This window comes from Dermacentor albipictus, chromosome 1 (genome assembly GCF_038994185.2).
Source record: "Dermacentor albipictus isolate Rhodes 1998 colony chromosome 1, USDA_Dalb.pri_finalv2, whole genome shotgun sequence".
Taxonomy (NCBI): domain Eukaryota; kingdom Metazoa; phylum Arthropoda; class Arachnida; order Ixodida; family Ixodidae; genus Dermacentor; species Dermacentor albipictus.
This window is the reverse complement of record NC_091821.1, coordinates 79,258,378-79,280,901: the sequence shown is the minus strand read 5'-3', so window position 1 is coordinate 79,280,901 and position 22,524 is coordinate 79,258,378. Positions and strand designations below refer to the sequence as shown.

Sequence of the window (22,524 nt, the reverse complement as noted above, 5' to 3'; positions counted from 1 at the left end):
CAGACCGTGGCCGTACGTTTTTGGCCAAAGTCATTGACAACATCATGCGGGCCTGCTCCATACAGCATAAATTTATCACCTCCTACCACGATTAAACGAACGGCCTCACTGAGCGTTTGAACTGCACCCTTACAGACATGCTATCAAAATATGTTTCAGATGACCACCGTAACTGGGACCTGGCTCTACCTTACATTGCCTTTGCATACAACTCTTCCCGTCTCGAAACTGCTGGCTTTTCCCCATTTTACCTCTTGTATGGCAGAGAACCGAAGCTACTACTAGACACTGTGCTTCCGTCCACCACAGCTTCAACTAGCGCTTATGCCCGTGATGCAATTGCCCGTGCTGACCATGCTCGTCAACTTGCGCACGTTCGTCTACAAGTGTCTCAAGACAAACAGAAGTTACGCTATGACCTCCGTCACCATGATGTCCATTTTGTGCCTGGCACCCTTGTGTTGCTTTGGTCACCTTCGCGTAAAGTTGGCCTTTGTGAGAAACTGCTTTCCTGTTATACAGGCCCATATCGCCGGCTCCGCCAAGTGACCGATGTCAACTATGAAATTGTTCTAGCCACGCCCACTACGTCCTCCACTGTGACAACCAGTGACATTGTCCATGTTGCCCGATTCAAGCCCTACAACTGTCCACGTGCCTTGGATATTTAACAGCACAGTGACGGCACTTTTGCCGCCGGGGGGTAGTATTACAATATTATCGGGAGATATTCGAGAGACAAGCGGCCGCAAGAACGACGATGAAGTTGTTCTGTGCTTTGGCAGGGGCAAGTGTCGGCCTGGCTGTCTGGTTCACTATCTTAGATGAACTATCAATGAATATCTTAGACTGAAGCTGCAAACTGCTAACCATCATGCTAGAAGGTGATCGACATTGTTACAATGGGAAAGTAAACTTGAAAACCCACCTGAAAAGCTTGAAGTATGTGTCGAACTCGGCAGCTGCTTAGCAGCAAGAAATTGGAGCTAAGGAGATTAGACTCTTCTCCAGTGTATGTGTATGAATAAGGTTTGTTTCCCCTCCTTGAATTTGAGCTTTGGCATCCTTGAAGTCCTTGAATTGTCTTTGCATATTGAGTCTAATGTTCTGTACAAACCCTGTAGTCGCAATATTCTACTGGTCATGTGAGCAGTTTCGAATTGTTTTGGGACACAATTGCTTTTGAAAGTGTTCCATTTGTGTTGATGAATGGCTAAACCTGCTGCGTAGCATTGGCAATTTGTCATATAGACCACTCAATTACTCAAGTTTTGAACAGACACTAGGAAGTTGCCATTCTCTATCAAGTGTGACTGTGGTAGTCAATGATTGTTTTAGCTGCCTGTGCAATAATGGAGGGAGTGCTTTGTATGCAAAATACTTTGTGCTCTTTTGACTGTATTTACGAGGGCAAACTACTCTTGTGTGTGTTGTTTCATAGTGCTTGCTCATTGCAGCTAATGGGCTTAAGCATCATGGTTGTTGGTGTTTGGGCCTGGACTGAGAAGGACATTTTCAACAACCTGAGTCGACTTACTAACATTGCACTGGACCCTGCCTTTGTGCTGATTGTCATTGGAGGCATCACCTTTATTATTGGTTTCACTGGCTGCGTCGGTGCCCTGAGAGAAAATACCTGCCTGCTCGCTGCTGTAAGAAACCCTTTTCTACTTTCCCTGGAATATTTTTATGGGGTAGTTCATTTACATGCACTTTTGACGAGTGCACTGCGTCTATGTGCGTATATGTGTATGAGCAAAAATTTTGTATATACATACCTGCGAATTCTCCCGAATTTGTTATAAGGTTCACGCACTTAGGCTTGTTGTACAATTTTGCAAATTTTGTACCAAGCTTTCCGAAATATATTGTGTTCACAAAATTGTTTTGAAGGCATTGGCACTGCAAAATTGAAGAAAAAAAAAATGCATACAAGGCAGAAATGTGATCGTACCTGCACTGCCATTTTATGACAATGCAAGGTGCTAAATAGGCCTACTTGCTTTCCACAAGTTTATTCAAACGTCCTGAAGCAGGCTAATACCCCTGTCACACGGGCACCCGCAAACTCCATTGAACTCCTTCGTCTTTAAGCCAATGGAGTTGTGCTCCCTGTCACACGGTCTCCCTTGCGCCAAGGAAGTTAAATGGAGAATTTGGGGAAAGGGAGTTCGGCAATGACCATTACGGTTGGATGGAGTACTCTCGTTCCCAGGTAGCTACAGTTCCGCAGAGAAACCACGCTAGTAAAATCGTCGTAACTGGTTAATTTATAAGTTTTAGCGCTATTATTTTTTTTTTGCCTTGAGATATATGCCACATAATGGAAGTTTAATTTGTTTTTAAGGGCATCAGTGACTGTACCCTCTACACCAATACTTCGCCACGCCACATCGGGAAACGTCGTTCCGCCATTTCGTTTGTTTTTATATGCACGCGAGAGCCGCACGTGGTGTCGTTCAAGCCGCACGGGTAAATTCTCGGAGTGACACGCATCATGAGCGATCCCGGCGCATTATCATCGCCAACACACAGACATGCACGATTACACAGCGGCATCACAACTCGAAGCCCACCGGCCAAACAATGTGACCCGCGCTGCCCACGCACGAAAGCAAACGCGCAGTGTGGCCAGCATCGCTTTCAACTTCGCCATGCTTGGAAAACAAAAGTCTTGCGGTAACGTGCCGCAAAGTTTCTCGCTGTGATTTTATGTTATTACGTACTGCGTTAAAAAAATACACATAGCTTACTTTAACGACGACCGTATACGTGAACAGTTGCACGCGGAAGTAAGCGCAGCAGCGCCGTTTCTACCCCGTGTGGCGCCCGTCGAAAGCTCGTACTGTGCCGTGTAGCACGGCCGCAACTCCATTGCCATCAATCTCCGTTAGGGAGTTTTATGCTCAACGGAGTTCGCGGGTGCCCGTGTGACAGGGGTATTACTCTGTAAAAGCAAAATGGCTGAAAAAGTCACTGTGATCTAAACACACTATTGCTAAGTCTGTGCTGTGCCTAGCTTGCTGGTGCTCATGTGCTGTGTCTGATTATAATGAATCATAAAGTGCGTATGTATCCCACAAAAAATGTGTGCTCAGGGCAAACATAAACAAAAACGCATGCTGCTTCTTTTCTCCCACCCACCCTCGCTCCTTCCCTTTGTCATGCATATTTTACATAGTGCCAGTGAATAGTTCTAGCAAGTTCAAGGGCTCCATGAACTACGAGGAATGTTTTGCATTGTACACTATAGTGAACTGTCAGGTAGCAAATGGTAAAGCTGTGATGAACAAGTTCTCTCAAATTTCACCTAGAGAGAATATAACAGGATTAGTGAAATTGGTGGAGATTGGCCACTGTAAGCATAATGTTGCATCAGTTGCCTTAATTTGTGAAATCATTTTTGTTAATAACAAATATAAAAGTTTACACAGATCACATTGCCTGGGTATCCTCAGTACACATCCGAAACTAAAGCTCTTCTCACTTGTGCTTTACTTCCTTAGCTGTTGGCACACTGTTTACCCCAGAGCTTATGTACTTGTTGATCCTGTCCGGCTCTGTTCTTTTGGCCATAGCTGTGCAGTAGAACTATCGATGCTATTTATGAATTGTGTGCAATTGCTTTTAGCAGTCCACTAGAGTAATTACTTGATTAGAAATTTCTTTTCATACTGTCATTGGTCACACTGGAGAGAATGGTTTGAAAAAAATATATGTAGGTGCTAGCTGTGTGTTACAAAGTTCACATGCCAAAAAAGCTTATGACACTTTTTTTAGGAAACCAGCTAAGGGTCAGCTAAGATTTTAGGATGTCATAAGCATACCAAGTGCTCTATTATTCATGCATGCACCTAGCTGGCACCAGTGTTTAAGGATTTCATCAAGGCAAAAGCAGTGTAAATATGAATCTAGCTCACTTCTTGTTGGAGGTGCAAGGAAGTTAGCTGGCCTTCCATCTCATTAGAGTGCCTGCTGCTAAGAATGCCTAGGGATGCTGTGCAGAGTGCCAGCCCCAGGTTGCCATGCGAGATTGTTTAGCAGTGTGTGTTGGCTGCGAGATCGATCAGTCGTTGCCTAGCAGGCACTGGCTGAATTACAGATAGTCTAGGTAGCTGCACTTGTTTGCTAGCATTACGAGCTTAGTTGTGTGGGTACAGCGTGCGCATCTTTAAATACCGTTATTTTCACAGTTGTAGCACAGTCGAAAATGTTGATCTGCATTTTTTCACAATGTACAGAAGCATTTAGCCATGCGCTGTTGTCTTTGCGCTATAGTAAGATCAGTGACTGCCTGTGTTGAGCGCCGTAGTGTGTTGCTGTTGCATCCTCCGTTGGCCACAATCATCAATTTTATTGTTGCTTTGTGTTCGAAATAAATCGCAAGGAGAATTTTACCTGGTTCTAAACGAATGAAGGCACAGTGAGATATGAATGCCACACTTCAGTGACTTGTCATGTGTTGATCACCCCACAATCTGATAGAGTACCATGAACAAAGTGGTGTGAATACCACTGAGCTATAGAAAAAAGAATTGTAAACATGCAGCACTCATATCATATCGTGTCATGTACTTTTATTGCTGTAACTGCATTATGATAATTGTAATAATTGCATGGCTCTCACTTACATGGTTACACGACTTACCTTAATTAGCCATGCCTGAGGCTTACTTTTAATATCTAGTCCTGATGCCGCTACCATAAATTCATTTTGTCTGGAAATTAAATCGTGGGATTTTGTACATTGATTTGGTAGTCCAAAAGGAAAGCTAACGTAGGGTAATATGTGAGGATGATGTGTATGACATGGGAGTCTCTTAGACACAGGATGTCATAACATGGACTTGAAAGGCACTATTGTAAATTCCTTTCACTCTTCAGTGTTGGCTTCGGTATTAGCCTTACAGAAGACAGTAGCCATTCTTAGCTGAAATAAAACCTATCGGTTTTCACTTGTCAAATCAGTACAACTTTATTGCATTGCTGTTGCACATATAGTTGTGCAAGAGCAGCTTTGTATTTAAGTGGTGCGTTTTTAGTGCAGCTGCAATAAAAATAATCTTTTCTGAACCAAAAAAGGTGATCCTACTGTCGTACTGCCTCTCGCAGTGGCCTCCCTACTGAAACAACCTTATATGAATAGTCATTTTATTTAAAGAATGTTGCGGGTGCTGTAATGCATGTTTCATGTGCACCGTTTGAAGGATCTTTTGGTATAAATTCGATGTACCTGTGTGCACAATAAAGATTCGAGAGTTAGCGCTCACCTTGTCCCATCCTCCCCTTATTTTCGTCGATTTGCACTAAGTGGCCATAGTTCCTATGGGCCGTAGTACGTAGTACGGGATAGAAAACTGGGCAAGTTGGTAATAGCTCGCATATAACAGCAGCACACTGAAAACAAAGACGAAGGATGGCTTGGGCACCACACAAGCGCTGTAGAGTGTGCATTAACTTGCTACTTCGTATACCTTTGTTACTTGTACCTTCGGGCTACTTATACTGTCATTCTGTAGGGATACAGACTTTTTTATAACTTTTACGAGATTTGCAGAGAATGAAGTATTAAGTTGTGCAACAATATTAACAGAGTAGGTGGAACACAAGCGAAACACACACAAAAATGCCTGATGAAGTGCTGAAACGGACTGTGTGGCTGAGTGCTAGTCCACCGTTAAATGACAGTTTAAGGTTCTTTCAAGTAAATAAAAGCGTTCTGCACATTTCGTGCATAAATGTATCATAGGAGGGCAATATATGAATAGTTCACTGCTGTCAGCGCATTTCATTACCAGACACTCTGGCTGAATTGTTCACACGGAAGTGCCACTGCCATGTACATTTCAATAAGTGCCACTGATCGCCTGTCCACACTAATGCGGTGGTGGTGCTGTCAACTATAGCTCAATCTCGCCGCGAATATCCTAGTGTGCGAGAGTAGAAAGTGCTGACATGCCTTGACACTTGTGGGTGCTTGTACTGATGGTGCATTGTGATCCTTCCATTGAAGTGCAGTGAAAACTTATCTAATATGTGAAGATGGTTGCATTTGCACACTTGAGGAAAGGGAGCTATTTGTTTACCCACTGTGGTAGCTTAGTGCCTGTTGTGTTTTGCTGCTGAGATAGAGGTCATGGGTTCGATCTCGGTAGTGCCAGCCATATTGTGATGGGTGCGCCGTACAGAAACCCTCTTGTGCTCTGATTTAAATGCACATTAAAGAGCCCCAGGGGGTAAAAATTAATTGGAGAGTCTCCCGTTACAGTGTGCCTCATGATCAGATAGTGGTTTTTGCATGTAAATTCCCAGAAATTAATTTTGAGGTGATTAATAATTAAGAGATCATTGCAACAAGAGAGGCTAGTTTAAAAGCATTTACTGTGTATTGTGTAGTACATCCAATTTAAATAAACAAATGCAACCAGCAAGCTCTTGTATCAGTTTTTCATGCAAAGCTTAAGTCTTAGCTTTTTTGCCATTGTGACATTGCGACTTTCAAAAATTAATTTTAAACTAGGCTTATTGGAAATCATAATGGGGCATACTGGTGCTTATTAGATGCACAGTCACGAGCCAAATTTGGAGACCACAGGGCCTGTGTAAAACTTTATTTTCATTGCAATTTCGGCATGCAGGCTTAAATCAAGTGATAAAGCCTGTGCAGCTCTGTTCGACTAATGTAATGCGTTGAGCTAATTCTATGTTACATGACTGGGTAAGACAAATTTTTACATTTTTTGCTTAACCATGGTTTCGAGGCTTTGGCTCTCGACTGTACATCTTGAGGTGCAATAAAATTTGTCTGGATAAGGGGGTGTTTTTCACTGTAATTCGTGTTTTCCCAAGTTTGCTGCTGTTCCTCTGCGTTGACCCTTTGATATGTATTCACCTATTAGGTTCTCATTTCTAAGACCGCTTATATATATAGCGAGCTGTTTGCACCATAGCCCTCAGTCACTACGTTGTACTTTTTGCAAGATTTTTCCTTTGTTAATGTACTATGTTATGAAGCAATTATGCACACAGCACAATCTTGGTAATGAGTACTTGACACTGTTGTCTGGGCTTTTTCAGTACGCCATATTTTTAGCGATCTTGTTGCTGTTAGAGATGACGGCAGGCATTTTGGGATTCATCTTCAAAGATTGGGTAAGTGTTTTTGTTCCTCTCGTGAAAAATTGACGGACTATTATTTGTAAGTTGCTTGTAATTTTTTCTAGAGCTTTGCTTTGTCTCAATGACTGTTTTGAGTTGTTCATACTATGTTGTGAGCCATGTAGTTGGCTGTTATCCAGGCCATGTATGTGCATTATTTCTTTTTCATTTTTCGATGGTTGCAATTCAATGTGCAGGTTATTGCGGGGGTGGATCATGGGTCTATAAGCATCTGCTGACCTTTGCCGTGGGCATGTTTACCTTTGAGAAGCTAGCATAAAGACTGGGTAGTAAATGAGGTCGCTTGGCGAAAAATGGTAGTTGCAGTTCCAGATATGCTCGGGCTATTGGCAAGTTGTGTGCAGCCTATGTCAACAAAGGTCATGTGTTTTTATATGAGGTAGCTTAAATATGTGCCCTTCCTGCCATAGCCACACATATAATGCAATGTAGGCAGTGCTGGATTCATGAAAGTATTCTAGAATAGACTTTAAGGTGGAGGGAGGGGTGCTGTGGCATCGTGTATCGCCACTTTTAGAAATGGGGAGGCCCCCCCCCCTTAATCCTTTTTACCATTTGCAGAAAACTTAATACCCAAATGAATTAATGAAATAAAACAAGCCATTAGTGCTTACAATGCAAAACACTTAATTTCCTTTGCGTGTGGGAGAAGTGGAAGATAAATGAAGTCACAATTAGCCCCCTAGTACCCTAATTTCTTTATCTGTATGTGGGCAGGAAGAACTTCAAGTGATATAAGTAGCCCTGTAAAAGCTTGAAAGTAGCAGTTTTACAAGGACGTGTTACTGTTTTAGTGGCATTCTTCACTCACCCGTGGAACAAGAATGCAAATGTGTGTGCAGAATGCTTAGTCATGAGCAGGCTAGTGGAACAATAGCCACGCTCTGTTTAGCATGCTTAGAGAACATAACAGTATCTGTCAAAGTTGAAGTTGTGCACTAGGATTTTGTTGCTTATCCTACACTTACCTTGCACTCATAACTGCTACTTAATTTTGCCTTCTTTTAGGTTCCTCTACCATGAATTTTGTGCTTCAAAATGTTTTGATTGAGTTTGTCAGGACATGAGTGCACATTGGCCTAGCTGTGCATGCTGGTAGATGTGCACTGCCAGAGGATCACAACATAGAAATACGCTAGAGGTTTAAACGTCTGCTTGGCCTGATACAGCAGAAGTAAATGAATGTTGCATTTTGGGCATCACTTCTCTATATATATTTTGCCTTTTAACAGGATTACAATAGGATGTCTGACATTATTTGCAAAGTAACTATGTATCGCACAATTTGCCCAGTAGCACAAATAGAATTTTTTTTTTTGTGCACCTCTCAGCACAAACAGATGACGCTAAATAAGCTGCTCTGTGCTGAACGCTTAGTTAAAATGTGGGAATTGCATGCTGCTTCACTCACATTATGTACGTGAAATCTTCAGTGTAGTTGGCTGCTCAGTGTCACGATCCGCCCTGGTTCGTGAAAGAGGGGGCTCTTGAAGCACCCTCTCTTAGAGAGGCACTCTACAGCATGGTGGTGATGAATGATGCCTGACTGCGAGCAGTTGTGCTCATCGGTGTCTGTTTGGTGTGGTGACCAATGTTGCCCAACGAGCCTGGCAGGCCAATGAAGATTATGTCCGAGGGGGCGTCACATGCTCGTCACAACCCTAGCCCCTAGTTTGTTTGTTCAATACAAACAAAATATGGTAGTCAATGTATAAAATAACTTATATTCACGCCCGGTGGAGGCTCTGCTGCCGTCTCAGCCGTGTCGACGGTGCCTTTTATTCAGGCGAGTAACGGTTCAGTATCCTCTGCGGTTGAGTGCTCCGCGTGGGTACCAGTGTTGATGGGCCAGGAGTGGCAATGCCAGGGGCTGCCTGAGCCAGCCGCGCTCCGTCCAGAGGGTCTGCAGAGGCCGGCCTTGAGAGTGGCTCTGGATGGAGTAGACACCGGCCCAACAGGTGCTGCTCAACTGGCAACACTTGCCACCTCCGAAGTGGGCGGTGGTTTGTTGGCAGTGGATGGTGTTGCTATTGGTCCCCCTTCGGGCTGGACTTCTGATGTGCTTGTTGAGGGTGCAAGCCAGATCTCGAGGCGAAGCCTAACATGGTCCCGTCTGGCATGCGTACGAGCAGTGATGAGGCGCTGGCAGGTGATACCGCCTGTCCAGCGGACCAGGGTGGGCCAGGACAGAAGGTCCTGGCAAAGGCTGGAGCCCCCAACTCCGGCAAAGGCCTGGGACGGCACCCTCAGTCAGCAGCCAGCTTCTGCTCCAGCTGCTTCAGGAGTACTGTGGATCAGAGGTCCGGATGCAAGACACTCCAAGGGTGTCTTGACCATCTGGCCCAGCAAGAGCTCACAGGGGGCACAGCAAGTGACATCATGGGGCGTGGTCCGATACTGGAACAGTATCTGGCCAACCTGCATCCGGAAATTCCTAGCCTCGCTCTTCTTGAGCTTTTCCATGATGGTCTCTACCACCTGCACGGCTGCATCGTTTGAAGCAGGGTGGTATGGTGGAACCGTCATTGGCCGGATTCTGTTCTTGTTAGCCAGGCCAGGTACTCTGTGCTGGCGAAAGCAGGACCATTGTTGGACACGATGATGTCTGGCAACCCTTGGGCAGCAAAGACTTGTCGCAGCGCTGCAATGGTCGCACCTGCTGATGGAGTGGCGACAGGCAGAACCTCCACCCACTTCAAAAAGGCATCCACCACCACCAGGACGTAATGGCCCTTAAAGGGCCCCCCAAAATCTACATGCAGGCAGGACCAGGGTCTCCGTGAGATCGGCCAGGGGGTGATTTCCACAAGACGTGAGGCCCGCTGATGCCCTTGGCAGACTTGGCAGCTCTGCACCATGTGAATGATGTCCTGGTCCAGGTCAAGCCACCAAACAGGGGACCGGGCCACCATCCTTGTCTTTTCCACAACAGGATGACCCGCGTGCAGCAACTGCAGGACCCTGCACCGGAGACTTTGTGGGATCACCACCCTGGAACCCCGCAGTAGGCAACCTGGCAGTAGGCAGCCCTGCTGGAGGTTCAACTCGGCGGCCTTGTGGCTATAGGCCTGCTAAACGAACTCCTTCCCTTGGGACACCACTTTGACCACATGAGACAGGAGCGTGTCCCGGCTTGTCACCTGTGACACCGCAGATTTGGAGAGCACCTCCGGGTACGTGTGGTCCAGCATGAATACTTCAGCAGACTCGGGAACAGCAACAGGCACCTCTGGCAGAGGCAGGCAGCTCAGGGCATACCGTCCTTTCCCGGACGGTACACCAGTTGGTAGCTATAGGCTACCAGCCTCAAGGCCCAGCGTACTACTCGAGGTGATGCCTGCACAGGAACCGCCTTGTCAGGCCCCAGCAGCCCAACAGCGGCTTGTGGTCCATGACCGTCTCGAATTTCCGGCCCCGCAAATACTGGTAAAAACACTCGACCCCGAACATGAGGGCCAGGCCTTCCATGTCCAGCTGGCAGGTGTAACGTTGCTCTGCAGCATGAAGCCGACGAGAAGCAAACGACACAGGGCGTTCTGGCCATTCTTGTCTTGGTGCGCCAGGACGGCTCCCATGCCGTACAGCAACCCAGCTATGGTCAGGACAATAGGCTTGGCCGGATCGAAGTGTACCAGCACTGGAGCCTTGGTGATTACCTCCTTGCTGCGCTGGAAAGCCACATCCTGCTCCTTACAGACCCACTGCTGACCATTTCGAAGCAGAAGATAGAGTGGCTGTCGATGCACCGACAGGTTCGGCAGGAAACTCCTTTAGAAGTTTATGAGGCCGAGATAGCTCTGAAGCTCCTTCTTGTTGTGGGGCTTAGGCACCTTAAGCACAGTGTCAACTTTGTGGGGGGCGGGGGCCAGGCTGACCTGGGAAATGACATGTCCCAGGTACTGTCAAGACCCTCCGTTAGAGAGATTCTGTGCTCATCAGTGATTATTTGGTGCGGTGACCAGGGTTTCCCACCGAGCCTTGCAGGCCACTGAGCCTGGCAGGCCAATGATGATTATGCCCGAGGGGGCGTCACATGTTCGTTACACAAAGCTCTTCAAAAGGTCATGTCTCAATACCGAAATGAACACTTTGGAGAGAAAAGCACTACCTCAGCTTCAACAAAAAGTTGTAGCAGATGCATAAGCCTAAAACAGGAAAGCAAAGACAGTTCAAGGTCCTACAACCAGAGTGTGCTTGCAAATAACTGAAGCTATTCCATAGTGTTAGCACCCAAAAAGTAACAGCAGAGGTACATAGGAAGATGGAGACCTTAGGTGATCAGTGGGGGGAGAAAAAGAAATCTCTATGGAGCCAATGTTTTAACAAGGAGATTTTTCTTGTCGTTTGCCTGGAATTTTATGGTAGTATGATGGTAATGTATATTTGTAATCATTTGATTTTCACAGAGTCTTGGGAAGCTTTATAGAAAGTGTTAGAATTTTACAACTGTTTTTCAACCAGACGAAAGTGTAACACACTTCAAAAATTGTGACGTAAATTTTCATGTGTACCTGGTTCCAGAAATTGTGTTAATTTCTTCTTTTCCACCTTGTCTGTCATTGCCATTTTTGTTGTCTGGGGCCTTGAAAAATACTTTATCAAATGACAATTACTGTTGAAGAAAATCTGCTCGAAGCAGCAACACATGTCATAATGTGAAAAAGTACACTGTACTGAAGCCAGTTGTCCTCTCAGAGGACAGAAGGGATCATTTGCCCTGACACTTGCAGCGGAATTTGGCAAGTTAGTGAGTCAGATACCTACTGCAGAGTGAGTTCACGCGAAGTGACCAATGTTCTCTGGTCAAACAATCTCAAAATAAGTTCTTTGCTGCAGAGTAAAAAAATGTGCTTTACATTGACCTGTGGAATCCTCACTTAGTTCTTCTGGGGCAACCTGGTTCCGTTATTTGTTCCTCTCAATAATGCACCACAAGTCTTGGTGACAGTGTCTATTTTCAATATCTGCAGATCAAGTCTCAGGCAACCAACGGCTTCCAGGCTTTCATTGTGTTCTACAGAGATGACCCTGACCGTCAAAACTTGATCGACTGGATTCAGGAACAGTGGGTGAGGATATAGTTGACATCTGAAGGTCCTCTAAAAAAAAATTCAGACATACAGGGCACATTTTGCTATCTTGGGCAATACACCTTGTACAGCAAAACTTATCTTGTTTGTGAATTGCGGTAGGCTATCTAGACTTAGACGTTAAATGATTTCAAATCAAACATTGATGCATTGCTGTGTGCTGTACAGTAACTGATTGATTGCCCACCTTGGTTTCTTAGTGGCTTTGGTATTGTGCTGCTGAGCATTAGGTCGCAGGATCAAATCCTGGCCGCTGTGGCCGTTTTTCGATGGGGGCGAAATGCAAAAACACTCGTGGTTCTTGGATTTAGGTGGACGTTAAAGAGCCCTAGGTGGTCATAATTAACCTGGAGTCCCGCACTAAAACGTATCTCATAATCAGATCATGGTTTTGGCCCGTAACACCCCATAATTTAAATTATAGTGCTTTAATTTAAAGCAGCCATGTTTGATAACATCACTTTGCATTGAAAATGACTACCCATTTTCTTGGGAACAAATTATACTTCGATTGTTGCTTGGTTTTGAACTGCACCGTTAAGCTGTGCTTACTATTGTGAGCAAGTATTCCTACTGGTGCTATAGATTTGAAGGGTGCACATTTTTTGTCAAATTGTATTGAAGAGACAGAAGATGTACTGCAGATAGGTGTTGCTAGGCTTGTGGCCACATTTGCTTTCGTATGTTCAGCTGGGATGCTGTGGTATTGAGGGCCCCAAAGACTGGGACATGAATATCTACTTCAACTGCTCAAGTGTGGAAGTGGGAAGTCGTGAGGCCTGTGGCGTTCCATTTTCCTGCTGCAAGAGACAACCAAATGTAAGTGTAATGTTTTGTCACATTTGCTTATTTCATCCTTAAGCCTTTCAGTGTCTTTGACATACCCGTACCTTCTCCACTGTGTTGTGAGGACCACATTAAGAGTGCATTTGCCATTATCCATGTCATTTTTTCTCTTGTGAATAGCCGAAAATAAACTTGTGTTTATTTTCGGCCCCTCACCAGGTTTGGGCATTGCAAACAGACAGGCAGTGTGTGTAGATCACATAGTGGTGATCATTTCTGCAAAATATTACATCAGTGTATAATATGAAAACAGCTGAAAATTCCAACAATGTCTTCACGCAATTGTCCCAGAGGAGCTGCTGTCTTTGCCAGCAGTGATGTGGCAGAAATTCCTATGAAGTGCAGAGTGCACAAAACCACCAATAAAAATGCACCATGCAGCAAGAAGGGAGAGAAAAAAAGGAGCTGGAGTAACATCATGTTTGCCTTCGGCTCCTATATAGGAGAAAGCATGGGAGGAATGTTGCTTGCAGGTGCTGGTCAAGGCAATGGGAGTGAGTTACATCTAAGTAGTTTCTGACCGCATTAACAATATAATGGGCCCGTTGAACATTTTAATGTTTGTTTTGAATTAATTTGTGTGGAGATGTGAGAGCATGGATTGTTGGAAATTGACTGCACAAGGATGGTGTGTAGTTGACGGCTCCTATGTAGCGTGGGAGGAATGTCGCTTGTGGGCATTGGTCAAGGCAATGGGAGTGAGCGACATATAAGTAGCCTCAGAATGCATTAAAAATATAGTGGGCCAGTTGAACATATTAAGGTTTGTTTTAAATTAACTTGCGTGGAGATATCAGAGCGTGGATTGTTGGAAATTGACTGCACAAGGATGGTGTGTAGTTAACCCACTACATTTTTAAAGTGCTTTGAGACTACATTAAAGATCAAAGTGGGCCAAGCGAACATTTCAAGATTGATCTTGGATTAACTGGAGTTGTGAGTGTTACATTCAGAAGCCAATTCTGTCCATTGAAAATTTAGTTTCACCACGTTTGTTGCATCTTATGAAAATAATTATGAAAAGTGCACAGCTTGAAATTTTCATTTCTCCAGCAAGTTCTGTCAAATTAACAAAAAGGGGACACCATGCGAGAACAGTCCACAGGAATGTTAGATTCGAGCGCACTATTTCATGTCGAGCATACTTGGACTCGTCTATTGAACCACTTAAAAAATGTGCCTTATGTCTGCACTGAATGAAGTTCACCCGCTACGTAATTAATACTGGCACCAAGAGCAAGAAGTTCCTTAAAGGGACACTAAAGCGAAACAATAAATCAGTTCAGACTAATGAAGCATTGTTTGAGAACCCTGCAGGCAGTCATTTAAAAGAAATAGTTTGATTATTAGATGAGAAAATGAAGGTCCAAGTATCAGTATTTGAATTTTGCGCCAAAACCCGAGCGTCGGTACGTCAGCGTGACGTCAGGGATTCCAAAGTATGTTTTCACATTTGGGCCGCGTTGGCTGAATAAAGGTTCCCAAAACTTGCCTTGTTTAATATTTGGTTCCTTTAGAACACAATGTAGTCAATCTGTACCGCTATATATAATTAGTAGGCCCTAGAAGATGCCATCAAAATTCAAGACGTCACAGCCACCACCCCGCAGGGGCGTCTGCATCAGCAGGCGTTTGGTGTGTTGCGACACCACGGACCCGAGCACACGAGGGTCGGACCCTCCCGCGTGTAGCCGTGCGCGGCTTAGCCGTGTCCGGGGAAAAGGGGATCCTGGGGGTTGAGCCAATGCCGGGTGTTTGGACCTTTACGGCCCCTCGGCGGCGGCAACACACCCCTTTGGCCTCGGCTTCACGTAGACGGCACCCCCGGACTGACCCACCCGGGGGAAATCGGCAGTCGCCTTTTCCTGTCCTCCTCTCCAATCTTCGTCTTTATCTCTCGTCTTTTTCATCTTTCCTGTCTTCTCATTACTTCTCCTCACTTCCTAGTTTCCCGGCGGCAAGGGTTAACCTTGTGTAGCTAGCCAGCCTTGGTTATGCTGTATTTGGTTATAGCAGCGATGTACGGCTGGCGTTGGCAGGGTCTCTCTAGCAGGAACTCCTGTCACGTCCCCCTGTTGGGCTCCATGGTGGGTGGTCGGCATCGCGGCCGAAAACCCTACTGAACTTATGGAAAACGCTTTTCCCAAACTCCCTGATCGCCCTCACAAACGAGGGCGCACCGAAGATCTCTTTCAGTTTTTCGGACGACAAGTCCAGAACTTTCCTAAATATCATGTGATCCACTCAGAAAACCCAGACAAACTAGTGCGTAACATCTCACCGTTCCTCGTTTCGAAGTCTTTAACTGAAGTTTTTGGAACAGGATATAAGGCGTCGAGAATGACAAGTGGTGATCTTCTCTTGGAGCTCCTCGATAAGAAGCAGTACGAGAAACTGCCGAAACTTGTCTCGTTTGGCGAAACCCAAATAACAGTATCTCCGCACCGTACCATGAACACCACCCGCGGCGTTGTCTCGGACGATGACATGCTAGAGCTCACTGAAGCTGAACTCTTGGAGGGCTTCAGTGAACAGAATGTAATAAATGTTAAGCGAATTAAGATCAGGCGAGACGGTAAAGAGATCAACACGAAACACCTTATACTCACGTTCGGTTCAAGTGTCCTCCCCGAGTCCATCGAGGCCGGTTATATCAAACTTCGTGTCAGGCCATACGTGCCAAATCCTCTCAGATGTTTTAAGTGCCAAAGGTTCGGCCACAGTTCACAGAACTGTCGAGGCCGGCTGACATGTGCCAAGTGTAGTGACACTGAACATTCCTCCGAAACATGCCAGAAGACTCCACATTGTGTCAACTGTGATGGCGAGCACACCGCATACTCGCGCGCCTGCCCGTCCTGGAAAAGAGAAAAAGAGATTGTGACAATCAAAGTCAAAGAAAATATATCTTTCAAGGAGGCACGTAGGCGGGTGTCATACCTGTCTAGGAGCAGCTTTGCCGATGTGGCGCGTAAGGGGGCAGCGTCGCAACGGCCTCCGGCGGCTGTCAGACCCACAGGCAGTGAGTCGGCAGTTACGCCATCTGCCCCCGCGGCGGTTGCAGCTAGCGCTGCTCCGTCAACCGAGGAGAAGGGACCATCCACCCCAAAGGTTGGTGCAGCCGAGGCTGCCCCAGCCTCCGAGGCCCCTTCCAGCGCTGGGAACGTCCAGCGCAGCCAAATTCCTCAGGGAACCCCATCGACCTCCGGGCTGGTGGGCGCAGGGGTCTTGCCCTCCAAGGCGGGACTCCCTCTGAAAACATCTCGCTCGCAAGAGCGCTTGTCCAGCGCCTCACACGAGGCAATGGACATTACACCTGACCCCAAGGCGCACCAAACGCCTAAGGAGCGTCGAGAATCGCTCGAACGCTTCAGAAAGAACAAAACACCTATTACAGGGCCTCGAAAGGGCTCTGTAATATAAGGCATCCACTCCGTCTCCGTAAACACAGCACCAAATTCACCTTAAACATGGATACACAAATCATCCAATGGAACATCAGAGGTCTCCTTAGAAACCTTGATGATTTGCAAGAACTCATCCACAAACATAATCCAAAAGTGCTGTGTTTACAGGAAACTCACTTAAAATCTAAACACACAAACTTTCTCCGTACGTATCTTACGTTTCGCAAAGATCGCGATGATGCCGTCGCATCATCGGGTGGTGTTGCGATTCTTACTCATAGAAGCATTGCATGTCAAAATTTACAGCTACAAACGCCCCTTGAAGCAGTGGCGGTTCGAGTTGTCCTACTAAACAAACTCATCACCATTTGCTCCCTTTACATACCCCCGCATTACCAACTGAACAAACATGAATTTCACTCCTTGATCGATCAATTGCCAGAACCTTATGCTGTTCTTGGCGATTTCAATGCGCACAGCTCCCTGTGGGGCGACTCTCGTATAGATGCGCGAGGTCGCCTTGTTGAACAGTTCCTTTTCTCTTCTGGAGCGTGCCTTCTCAATAAGAAAGAGCCCACATATTACTCTCTTGCAAACCGATCCTTTTCGTCAATAGATCTTAGTATCGTCTCCCCGTCTGTACTGCCTGAACTTGAATGGGAAGTTACCGACAACCCTTACGGTAGCGACCACTTCCCTATACTGCTAAGATCATATAAAGAAAACGAATATCCACCATATGCTCCTAGGTGGAAGATTGAGACAGCTGATTGGGAGAAATTTCGATCTCTAACCAGTATCTCATGGGCTGACCTGTCTTCGTTAGGAATTGACGCTGCAGTCGAGTTTTTTACAGCATTCATAATAGATGTCGCATATAAATGCATATCAGAAGTAAAAGGCTTGGCCTGCAAACGGCGCGTCCCATGGTGGAACGACGATTGTAGGATCGCTCGTAAAAAACAGAACAGGGCGTGGGGGTTGCTACGCGCTTCTCCCACTGCAGAAAATCTAGTCAACTTTAAAAAAGTAAAATCCGAAGGCAGGCGAACCCGCCGACAGGCCAGACGAGAAAGTTGGCAGAAGTTTCTATCAAGTATTAACTCGTTCAGAGATGAGGCGAAAGCCTGGAACAGGGTCAATAGGATAAGAGGGCGACAAGCACATGCACTCCCTTTGGTAAACACAGAAGGTGATACCCTACAAGATCAGGCGGACTCACTTGGGGAGCACTTTGAGAGCGTGTCAAGTGCCAACCATTACTCGCAATCCTTTCTGAAATATAAAGAAATAGAAGAATGCAAGCTACTCATCAATAAATGCCGACAGAATGAACCATATAATTGTCCATTTAGTGCTGCCGAGTTGAAAGCGGCCTTGAGCGCATGCAAGAGTTCCGCACCAGGATCTGATAGAATCTTATATGAAATGCTCAAAAACTTACACAATGACACGCAACTTACACTACTTACACTTTTCAACACCATCTGGGATGCAGGGTACCTTCCAACCGCGTGGAAGGAAGCCATTGTAGTCCCTGTTTTGAAACAAGGCAAAGACCCTTCCTCAGTGGCAAGTTACCGCCCGATAGCCCTCACAAGTTGCCTTTGTAAGGTGTTCGAAAAAATGATAAATCGGCGACTCATCTTTTTCCTTGAACAGAGTAAAATTCTTGATCCTTATCAGTGCGGCTTCCGAGAAGGACGCTCCACAACTGACCACCTTGTACGTGTAGAAGCAAATATCCGGGACGCATTTGTACACAAACAATTCTTCTTATCCATATTCCTTGATATGGAGAAGGCGTACGATACGACGTGGCGTTACGGAATCTTAAGAGACTTGTCAGAAATGGGCATCCACGGTAATATGTTTAATATAATAAAAAGCTATCTGTCAAATCGTACCTTCCGGGTAAGAGTCGGCAATGCACTCTCACGTCCTTTTACGCAAGAAACGGGTGTACCCCAAGGAGGCGTGCTCAGCTGCACGCTATTTATCGTGAAGATGAATACGCTTCGTGCTTCACTACCACCCGCCATCTTTTACTCTGTCTACGTGGACGACATTCAAATAGCTTTCAAATCCTGTAACCTCGCAGTCTGCGAGAGACAGGTACAGCATGGCCTGAACAAAGTGTCAATGTGGGCAGACAAGAATGGGTTTAAGATCAATCCTAACAAAAGCTCTTGTGTTCTTTTTACAAGAAAGAGAGGACTTATCCCAGATCCTTGCATAGAACTGCGTGGACAACAGATACCTGTAAACAAAGAACACAAATTTCTAGGTGTCATACTTGACTACAGACTCACCTTCGTCCCCCACATTAAACATCTCAAAGAAAAGTGTCTAAAAACAATGAACATAATCAAACTTCTATCCCAGACTACGTGGGGTAGTGACAGGAAGTGCTTAATGAATCTCTATAAAAGCCTCATTCGATCACGACTAGACTATGGCGCCGTGATTTACCACTCTGCCGCCCCAAGCGCACTAAGGATGCTAGACCCAGTCCACCATCTAGGAATCCGTCTGGCCACTGGCGCATTCAGAACGAGTCCCATACAAAGTTTATATGCAGAATCGAATGAGTGGTCTCTTCATATCCAGAGAACATACACCAGCCACACATATTTTCTGAAAGTCCACGCAAATCCTCAACATCCCTGTTTTAATACCATTCATGACATGACATATGCTACACTCTTTCGCAATCGTCCCTCCGTAAGACAGCCTTTCTCGCTGCGTGTGAGGGAGCTTAGCGAAGAAATGCACATTCCACTCCTCGAGCTTCGCCTAATGCATCCAGCCAAGCTGCTACCTCCTTGGGAGTGGCAGCTCATACAATGTGATATATCTTTCATGCAAGTTACAAAACACGCTCCAGAGATTGAAATCCTAATGCATTTCCGGGAACTCCAGCACAAATACTCCTGCACGGAGTTCTACACAGACGCATCGAAGTCACACGACGGGGTGTCCTATGCAGCCGTCGGTCTATCCTTCTCGGAATCCGACGTACTGCATCCGGAAACTAGTATCTTTACGGCTGAGGCCTACGCACTGCTGTCGGCCGTAAAGTATATAAATAAATCACAACTCCAGAAATCAGTTATATATACGGACTCCCTCAGTGTTGTGAAGGCCTTGATGTCATTTTCTAAGCACAAAAACCCAGTCATCAACGAACTCTATTCCGTCCTATGTAAAACGTATATATGTAACCAGCATGTCATCATATGCTGGGTGCCCGGTCATAGGGCCATTGAAGGCAATGTTCTGGCGGACCAGATGGCCACATCAGTTGCATCGTATTCTGTAAATCCTACCGCAGCAGTCCCTGTCACAGATCTGAGGCCCTACTTGCGCAGAAAACTGCGGAACTACTGGCAACGCTCGTGGGACATGGAAACAAACAATAAACTGCATGTAATCAAGCCACAATTAGGTTTCTGGCCTCCCGTAACAAAATCCCGCCGGACAGATGTCCTATTCTGCCGTCTAAGAATAGGACACACTTTCGGCACACATAACTTTTTACTCACTGGAAATGATCCTCCAACTTGCGGTAGATGCGGGGACAGGCTGACCGTCCTCCACGTCCTCTTGGAGTGTCGGGAAGCCGAATACGAAAGAAAGAAACATTTTCCCTTAGCATACCGGCAGCGCATCCCCCTTCATCCCGTTATGTTACTCGGCCCAGAACCTTTATTTGACACCAACGCAGTCCTAAGTTTTCTGAAAGATGTTGTCTTGCATGTTTTTAGCCCACATGTTCGTAGCGGGTCCTCTCTTCAGAGGATACCGCCGCGATAGCTCTTTAGTATAGCACATGCCTCTAGGCCCTTGTGTTTCAAGGGCTCTAGCGAGGCAGCAGTGCTTTAAGTAATTTTACCATCCTATATATTTTTATTGTGCATCATTCTTCTACGATGGATTTTAATGTTCATAGTATTCATCATTAGTCATCGCCATAATTTTATAGTACATAGATTTTACGCATTTACAGCGACTATTTTTAGGCCACTTTACAGCCAAGTCACATCTCCCATATTACATCGTTAACCCTACCACTTGTCATGGTGCTCTTTGGCCAAACCTGGCCCTTGCGCCATAAAACACTACACATCATCATCATCACAGCCACCAGGTGCGGGAACTTAAGTAGGCGTCGCCACCCGTATTTCGTTTTTGCGCTTTTCTGGCTTACCAAATGTCTTATCATTGTAAGGTAAGATTGGTGTTTTTGGTGTTGTAGAACGGTAATTTACTGATGCAGAAGAAATCATTTTCCACTTTAGTGTCCCTTTAACACTTTTTACTAAAACACTTAACATATATTATTCAAACCTTCAGCTCAGGTCCAATCAGAAGTGTTTCAAGGTGTGTGGGACACATTAAATATCATTTTTATTTATGCTTTGGCTTTCGATGCATTATCTTGGTGTGCACAAAGTGCCTGAAGTGACTATAGTAGAACCTCATTCATGAGTTTTAGGGAAAAAATGCGAGAGTAACGTGCTAACTGGGAAAATGCACAATCCGAAGTAACTAAAAAAAATTTGACCGACTCAACTATTATTGAGATTACGTAATGCGAAGTGTCGCGCGTCCAGCTTGTGGTGCTCCTGCAGCATGAGATGCACACATTTTGTTGTTTTCTGTGGGTTTCTCACCCGTGCTCTTGGAAACCGTATCATATGACCGTAGTTTGGCGACGTACTGAACTTTGGTGCGAAAAATCGTGTTTTCCGGGAACGTATAAACCTGTAAAGAATGAGCGTAACTCTGTTGGGTCATTTTTTGTTTTCTCGATTGCGAATGTTGGCACCGGGAAAACACACGTAATGGGAATGTATCACTGAGGTCCTATTGAGTCATGTATTGCAAGTTGACTGTGTGAAGTCATTGTGCACATACTGTCACATTGTACTATTGTGAAGAAAGAATGTCATGACAATTTCTATCTGCTTTGCTTACAAAGAACGGACCTGTCAGGCTAGTGACATTCCCATATACCCTTTCATGCACACTCACTCTTTCTACAGGGGCCGTTATGATCTCTCTCTACACTGGATGAAAATGCATGTTCCTGTTTTTATTGTCCACTGCTAAAGGCAATAAATATTGTATACTTGAAGATACCTTCAAATTCTAAGCATATGCAAAGTCCAAGGTGTTAAGGGCAAACACCACTACTGAAAAGACTGGCACTACCACTGACGTTTATATGAGAATACGCAGCTGCTGTGTCAGAGGCGCAGCAGTCTGATAACAGAAATATTGAACTGGGCAGGTTGTTAATCTTGTTGTCAGTGGGATGCAAAAGGTGATCGGGGCACCTTTCGTCCTTCTCTCGTCCTTTTCTGGACCCAGAGTCCACACTGAACCAGCTGAACATGTTTTATTCGTGCTCACCAAGTTACACATGAGTGGGAATGGACTTCGATGTTCTGCATGCTGAAAGCCACTTTTGAATCTAATACGGGTATCGCACGGCGCACTTTTGATCGCGATCTAGCCCGATCCGGATCGAATTTCTTGGTCGTGATTGGCTCCTTTGCACAAAATCTGTAGGAGAGCCAATTGCAGTCGAGAATTTCGATCCGGATCGGTGCTGATTGCGATCAGAAGTGTATGTATGACAACAGTAGAATAGCGTCTGTGTAGTGTCTGGAGTTTTCTATGCAGTGGCTAGGGGGCAAGGACTGAGAACAAAGGGACCTTGAGGGGCCAGAGTGCTGAACTGCACACAAGAAGTCAGGTGGACTTTGAAGTGAGGACGAGTGGTTCCAACAGGAAGTTGGTTCCAAAATTTGATTAGTCTGCCTGGTTGACTCATGGCCGACGTATGACGGTTAGCTGCTTAACTCTTTCGGGACCGGGGAAAAAACAGGCAATTCTGATGAGTGTCAAAAATTATTTTTTATTACAAATAGTCATTGCGCTATATTACTGCAATGTTTATCAAAATGTAGCTAATTAGATGGTCTTTCATGCAT

General features: G+C 45.4%; 1 protein-coding gene across 3 annotated transcripts in view; it reads left to right on the top strand.

Moving 5' to 3' along the window:
* The window catches only part of Tsp26A (Tetraspanin 26A), a 58,792-nt gene that overhangs the window by 9,195 nt on the left and 27,073 nt on the right, over window positions 1–22,524 (top strand). For 2 of the 3 annotated variants that reach the window (XM_065448074.1, XM_065448075.1), the window contains exons 2-5: window positions 1,458–1,652; window positions 7,078–7,152; window positions 12,150–12,248; window positions 12,960–13,088. In XM_065448074.1, coding sequence (XP_065304146.1) covers window positions 1,458–1,652; window positions 7,078–7,152; window positions 12,150–12,248; window positions 12,960–13,088 — 498 coding nt within the window. Of the gene's footprint in view, window positions 1–1,441; window positions 1,653–7,077; window positions 7,153–12,149; window positions 12,249–12,959; window positions 13,089–22,524 lie in introns of all 3 variants that reach the window. The other variant, XM_065448076.1, reaches the window with a different exon arrangement.